The 6,593-nt window shown below is 45.1% G+C and overlaps 1 protein-coding gene across 1 annotated transcript; it reads left to right on the top strand.

The window, feature by feature from the left end:
- The first annotated feature begins 3,380 nt into the window (after positions 1 to 3,380).
- LOC125549449 lies at positions 3,381 to 4,365 on the top strand. Its single transcript, XM_048712858.1, has one exon. The coding sequence runs from the start codon at positions 3,587 to 3,589 to the stop codon at positions 4,139 to 4,141; it is 555 nt and encodes a 184-aa protein (XP_048568815.1). The 5' UTR covers positions 3,381 to 3,586; the 3' UTR covers positions 4,142 to 4,365.
- Positions 4,366 to 6,593: the final 2,228 nt, after the last annotated feature.

Here is a 6,593-nt window from a genome sequence, read left to right as displayed (position 1 = left end):
CTCTGGGTGGCGGTCCTAGCCTACAAACTATCGTAGTCCCAATCGATGCCAATCGGCTCAGTTGAGTCATTAATTAAGTTGGCATTAAGTAGTAATCAATACATATCAACCTCTGATAACTTGTGTGTTCCCACCCCGTTGTTTCATAACAAGCTAAGCAAAGTCTTCATGTTGGCGGCAAGGAGCAAGGTAAGATCATATGGCTATTCTATGGGTTTTAATTAGCATAGTACAATAAATATTTCTGACATGTACTCCTATCAAAATTCCTACATGCAAGAAAATAGTAGTTGATATGATCAAAGGTTCTGCATTCCTGGTATTGATTAAATTCATCACTCTCACAATCTTGGTATTGCTACTTTCTGGTGTTCGAACAATCTATCATAAAAAGAGTTCACATAAAACAACATACCATACAAACAATCAAATGACATAACTAAGTTGGGTGTGTGGTTTAGCTCTTCATAGGGTTATGAGGTGATAGGTGTAAGAACCAACTCCTAAAAGTCAATAGAGAAAAACTATGGCTTCACAAGCTTTTCACTTTGGTGTGGAATAGGGTGAACGTTGTTTCAGAAACACCATACAAGTTGATCAATGGTTTGCATATCACTTAAGAGTTCGCATGCAAATAGGATCGTTTGGTAGGAAAACTGCATTTCAAGTTGTAGTGGATTGAGGATTGAATTCAATTCAATGTCAATGTCAATGTCATTAGGTCAACGCTTAGGCCTTTGTGTAGGTAGGGTTTAATTATTGGATTCATAGAGTTTGGGTTTTCATTTGCAATGGATTTAATATGCAAAAGGAATCATTGCAACTCGGTGTGTGGTTTATGAACTATGATCCACCAAGTTCGTATTCAAATTTGATTTTGAATGACCTTACCAAATTCAAAAGGTTTGAATGGTTTGGGTTTCACAAATGAATCACTATACAAAAGGATTTGAAATTTATATTCAATTGATATTCAATTGGGTTTGAAATTTGTAATTCAAACAAGGTTTGGATTCAAATTTGAAATATTTAAAGATGATATGTTAGGTTTGGCTTCGAGATGGTTCAAATAGGTTGAGGTCATTATATGAACCAATTAAAAAAAATATTAATCTGATTTGGAATTATGGTTTGGATTCTAGGTCCAATAAGGTTCGAATTTGTATTCGAAAAGTTTCAAACTTAGGTGATAAGGTTCTAATAGATTCTTGTGGTCCTTTGGAACTGAAAGCAAAATATAATATACTCATTTGAATGAGTGATTCAAAAAGACTGCCATGGCAGTAGTTTATGATATGCAGCCAAATTTTGGTTAAATAAAATTTTAAATGTTATATTTGTGGAACTAAAGGTCCTATTTGGAAGATTGCATCATAAGGATTAACATGCAAGAAGATCCACTTTCATGTAGACTTATGTGCAAAAGTAAAATAAGTGGCTATGGTGAATAGTGCTCCCCATGAAGAGATCAGTATGCAAAAAGAATCAACTCAATTGGAGTTATGGATAAAAATTTATAAAGGTTAAAAGTTTGAGGGGCTTTTTAGCAAATGTTACAAAGATTAAATCGGCTATAAGAATTTAAGTTAAAATGGGGGACACGTGGTGGCTTCTGATTGGTCGTTACCAATTCGTTTAAGTGGTTTGTTGTGGATCGTCATATCTGAGATCAACGACCCACGTGTATAGTGATTCAGTGAGTAAGTGATATGATCATAGTTGTTGGATCTAGACTAGATGACGATGGATCTAGGGTTTAAATGGCTCGCAGGGGTTTTGACAGAGAATATGGGGATGGCGGCGCTGGCCTTCGAGTTCGATGGATTCGACACACTAGTGGGTCCTAGGCGGTGCGAAGGGCATGACTAGGTTCATCTCGTCGGTGCAAGAGCTCGAATTCGTACACGATTTTGGCAATTTACAATGGTTGCTTGTCACATCACGAAACACCCTAAACCTGGTAAGCCTAGCATGTACAACGGGTGCTTGTCTAAAGGTTGTTTCTACCGGCTGTATACACACATATTTACACACTCTTCTGCTACATCTTGATGTAGCCTCTTACCCTCTAGCTCATACCCGATGAAAGAATTTCAAAGAAAGCAGTAGGTGCAGAACCAAAAACTGCCCTCGAGTTAACGTTAACGGTATAATGGAGGAGCGCTTGTGATGTGGTGACCTTTAGATGAGCTCTAGAGGAGTGGTTTGCGATGTTTAGATGTGAGTGTATGTTTCAGTTCCGGAGGAGTGGTTTGCGATGTTTAGATGTGAGTGTATGTTTCAGTTCCGTATCCAGGGCTAGAGAAGCATGAGGCGTTGCTGGGGTGTATTATTTCGATGATCACTTCAATCTTGTATATGAGTATGCCCCGCAAGATGGGTGTGTGGCTAGTCCACGTGATAAAGCCTTTGGGTGACTAGGCTTTTCGAGTTATCAGGAAGATGTCCATCCGTGTCGTGTCATCCATCTTTAGGCGTGACGACGGCACAGTAATCGTGGTAGACACAGAGATCACTGTAGACCCTTATGCTTATTTTTTTTGAGGACTTTTGTGTAAGATTGTTTGTAACGGACGCATGCAGGCGTATTTACGCACTTCCGCTACTCCTTTATGTAGCCTCGTATGCTCCAGCTCGTACTTGGTAAAGAATTGCCAAAGAAAGCAGCAAGTGGAAAAACCAAAATTGCCCCTCAAGTAAACGTTAATGGTATCACGACGTGATGCCGTTTAGATGATCTCTGGACTGATTTGTGGTATTTACACGTGTGTGTATGTTGGGAAGAACTGGGTGTTGTCCTCGACAGTGGTGTCTATTAACAGTCTCAAATCCAGGGCTAGAGAAGCACGAGACGCCCCCTAGGCTGTGTTATTTCGATGGTGGGTTAGATCTAGTATATGAGTATGTCCTCCAAAATAGGTGTGTGGCTATTGCACCTCATAAAGTCTTTGGGTGATGAGGAATTTCGAGTTCTCGGGAAAATGGTCATTTGTGCCTTGTCGTTCATCTCTAGTCACAATGATATGTGGTAACCATGATACACACAACCTCTGTAGACCCTTATGTTTACTTTATTTTGTTTTATGGGGGTCTTCTATGTAAGATTGTTTGCATTCGATGTATACGGGTGTATTTACGCTTTTTTGCTACTTGTTGATGTAGCCTCATAGGCTCCAGCTCATAGTCCATAAAAGAAAATTCACAAAAGAAAGCAGTTGAGGGAAATCCCCAGAATGCCCCTGGGGTTCAGGGTGGCCACCTGAAAGCAGCACGGCAAAAGCAGCAGTGACTCCACCTGACCAACCACCGCCGGTGAACATTCGACTTAAAGCCAAAGCCTTTAAAGCCCCCACCCAAAGCCAAAGCCTCCACCACCAAAGCCAAACCTCTTCTCTCTCTTCCTCCCCAGTGCAGTCCAGTCCAGTCCAGTCAAAGCGAAGCGAGGCCGCTCTCAAAGACAAAAGACAAAAACTCTCTTTCCCTGGCTAACATACTCCATTGCCGTCTAGTACCAGCAGAACCCCCAGCAGTTCACTCCACTCCTAGTCCTGGTACCACCAGCAAGAGGCTGGCTGTGGGCTGATCCATGAGGCGCCTCGTGTTCGCGGAGCTCGTGGTCCTCCTCGCCGCGGCGCTCCTGCTCCCCGTCGTGATCTGCTGCCGGCGCTGGAGCGGCGGCGCCACGCGGCCGCTGCCCGTCTCGGAGCAGCCCGGCGCCGGTGCCAACGCCAGCAGGAAGGAGCGCCGCGTCGAGCGGCTGCGGCGGGCGCTCCACGCCCTGCGCGTCTGGTGCCGCCGCTCCCGCGTCGAGCCGGCGGCCTCCGCGTCCGCGTCTCCGTCCCCGTCAACGGACGACGCCGCCCAGGCGGAGGGAGAGGTTCAGCTGGAACAGTTCGCGGTCCCGGCGGCGGCGGCGGAGCAGGCGGGGCACGAGGAGGAGGGTGTGGCGGCGTGGCGCGAGCGCTGGTTCGGCGGCCCCGGGTCGCGCGCGCTCTACACCATCGAGGAGGCGTCGGAGACGGAGGGCGACGTGGAGAGCCAGTACGGCGCCGAGCCCGAGACGCCGTTCTACACGCCGCCGGCCTCGCCGCCGCACGATGGAGAGCAAGCAGACCAGCCGGAGCACGGCGAGGCCAGTTAGTTAGCCGGCGATGCGCCGCTCGTTCCCTGTGTGTCATAGATTCGACAATTTTCTTTGGGTTCTTTCGCGCATCAGCAGCAGCAGAAAGCAGCGGCTGTTGAAGCAAGGCGTGCATGATAGGATTGGCTAGTCAGTACTAATTCTTTCTTTCCCCTCCTTGTTTCCGGAGGCAGGAGTGGATGGATGGACATGCATGCAGATTAATACTACATACAGACAGTTCATCTTTCCTTTTTTTACGGAGCAGGAACGGGACGGCGAGTAATTACGGGGCTCCAATTCTTTGGCGGACTTTAATTTCACAGCTAGCGCGTGGCTAGCCGCTGCATGCGGAGTGGAGTTACTCCACTCCCTCTGCTCTATCCGTGCATGCATGTCAACTTTGAGTGGCGTCGCTGCCGACAGTCTTCTTTTTTCCTTTGTGCAATGCGTCCCATTCCTCGCAAAACACAGACTCGCCGAGTCCCAAAATAAATGTCTCAATTTTATCGCACTATTAGTATAAAGTTATATTAGGTTAAAACACTTATTTTAGGACGAAGGAAGTACTAAAACATTTATTTTGGGACGAAGGAAGTACTAAAAAAACAGTGTCAATATTGAACTGTACTCTTTCAAGCTAACGTGGTATTACATACAGAGAGGCTGAAGAGAAACAAGTGGAACCCGTGCGCCCACCTTGATTTTCCGAGGGATCCATGTGCCATCAGCCAAGCTGTGGGCGCGTGGTGGAGCAAGCATCTTCTCCACTCGGATATCTCTCCATGGATGGAAAGGGGTGTGACGCTGGCTGGCTGCCTGGCTCAAGGCGAACCATCCTTTCCCACAGAACGCGTATGTGCGCAGTGGCGTCTCGTGGTGGACAAAGCAGGGGCACCCAGCAGCAGCTGGCCGGATATATGCACCGCCCGGCCCGGAGAGGGGATGGGACACATGCAGATAGATGCGGATGATGGCGCAACTGTTGTTTCACGGTGCAAAACCACGACATGCAGATAGTGGCTTTACTGGTTTCTCTTGTTTTTTTGTTAACCTTTGGCATTTGATTTAATAACTAACAAAAAATAAGATACATACCACAAAATAGCATCATCGGGGACCTTTTTTAATTGAATCTAACAATACAAGTTTTGTGACATAACATATATATAGTTAGTCAAATCGATGGTCAAAATTGAACAAAAAATACAAATGAGATCAATAAACCGGATGGAGGTACTACTTCTACAGGGTCATGTTTGGTAGGTTTTACCCTTTTTTCCTCTTTGTGTCTGTGACTTAGTTAGGCCTTACTGAGTAAATACATGGTAAAAATCACGTTTTGCATGCAGTTTGGTAGACCACATACAGTTTGGCTACATTAGGCCTCGTACAACGCAAGACGCTTAGGCGGAGTGCTTAGAGAAATAAACCGATATTTCTTCAAGCACCCGTGCTTATTTGTAAAGTGTAGATACTTAATTATGTGTCTCTTATGTAAAAATAGGCAATGGTGCTTCAGAAAAAACCCAGTTTATTTTTGTAAGCACCTAGCATTGTACAAGGCCTTAGAGAAGCAATTTATAAACTGGCTTTTGGTGGCTTGTGTTGGCTGGGTTAATGCGCTACATGGTCTTTGGTTGCATAAAGTGAATATGATTAAGAGTTAACGGTTATACATGATACATAGAGTTACATTAGAGTGCCTCGACAACTGGGGTGAACGATGGTCGCGGCGCCGTATTAGACATGATGAGCATGGAGTCATAGGCACGGGGAACTAGTTCCTAGTGCTGCCATTACGGGGAAGTCCGCGAGAAGGGATGGGGAGGAGGGCGCCAAAGCAGAGGACAAGGAGGAGAAGTGCAGTTTGTGCGCGATGGTGGCATTAGTGAAGTAGGCCGCATGCGAGGAGGCCGAGGGGAACAAAGCCGGCGGTGGTGCCGGGCATGACATGCCGTCCATGTTGCAAGGTTGACGATGATCAGTATGAATGGAAAGAATCCACTCCGGATTTCGTCTAAACCATCAGATGAATACCTTATTACAACACAATAGGGAGATATACATATACTCGTCTACAACCATCGAAATAGAAAACGTACAATACAAGAGTCGTGTGAAACAATAAGATGAAGCTACTGATCAAAAGAAATTTCAAATGGTTGACCGTGCACGACGAGTTTGACAAAATTCATCCAAAATAACTCCAAACACGAACATGAATTTGAACATATATAGTCAACGAACCTACAAACTGATTGTCTGAATGAAACCACAATGTCGTTGCACATCTTTTTTGTGTGCAACTTATGTTGAATCGAAGCACCGCAGTGTAGGTTAGAAGGGTCTAGGTGAAGAAGATTAAGGAGTGTCATTAAAAGAACACCACACATATGTATTTGGTATAGTCCACTAGAGAAATGTAGATCTACTCGTCTACGACCGACAAACGAAGAAAGTGCAATACGAA

This window comes from Triticum urartu, chromosome 3 (genome assembly GCF_003073215.2).
Source record: "Triticum urartu cultivar G1812 chromosome 3, Tu2.1, whole genome shotgun sequence".
NCBI lineage: Eukaryota > Viridiplantae > Streptophyta > Magnoliopsida > Poales > Poaceae > Triticum > Triticum urartu.
This window is presented reverse-complemented; position numbering and strand designations above follow the sequence as displayed.

Bases quoted from the DNA above. Each gene is read 5' to 3' on its own strand.
- LOC125549449 (XM_048712858.1), top strand. From the start codon at position 3,587: ATGAGGCGCCTCGTGTTCGCGGAGCTCGTGGTCCTCCTCGCCGCGGCG.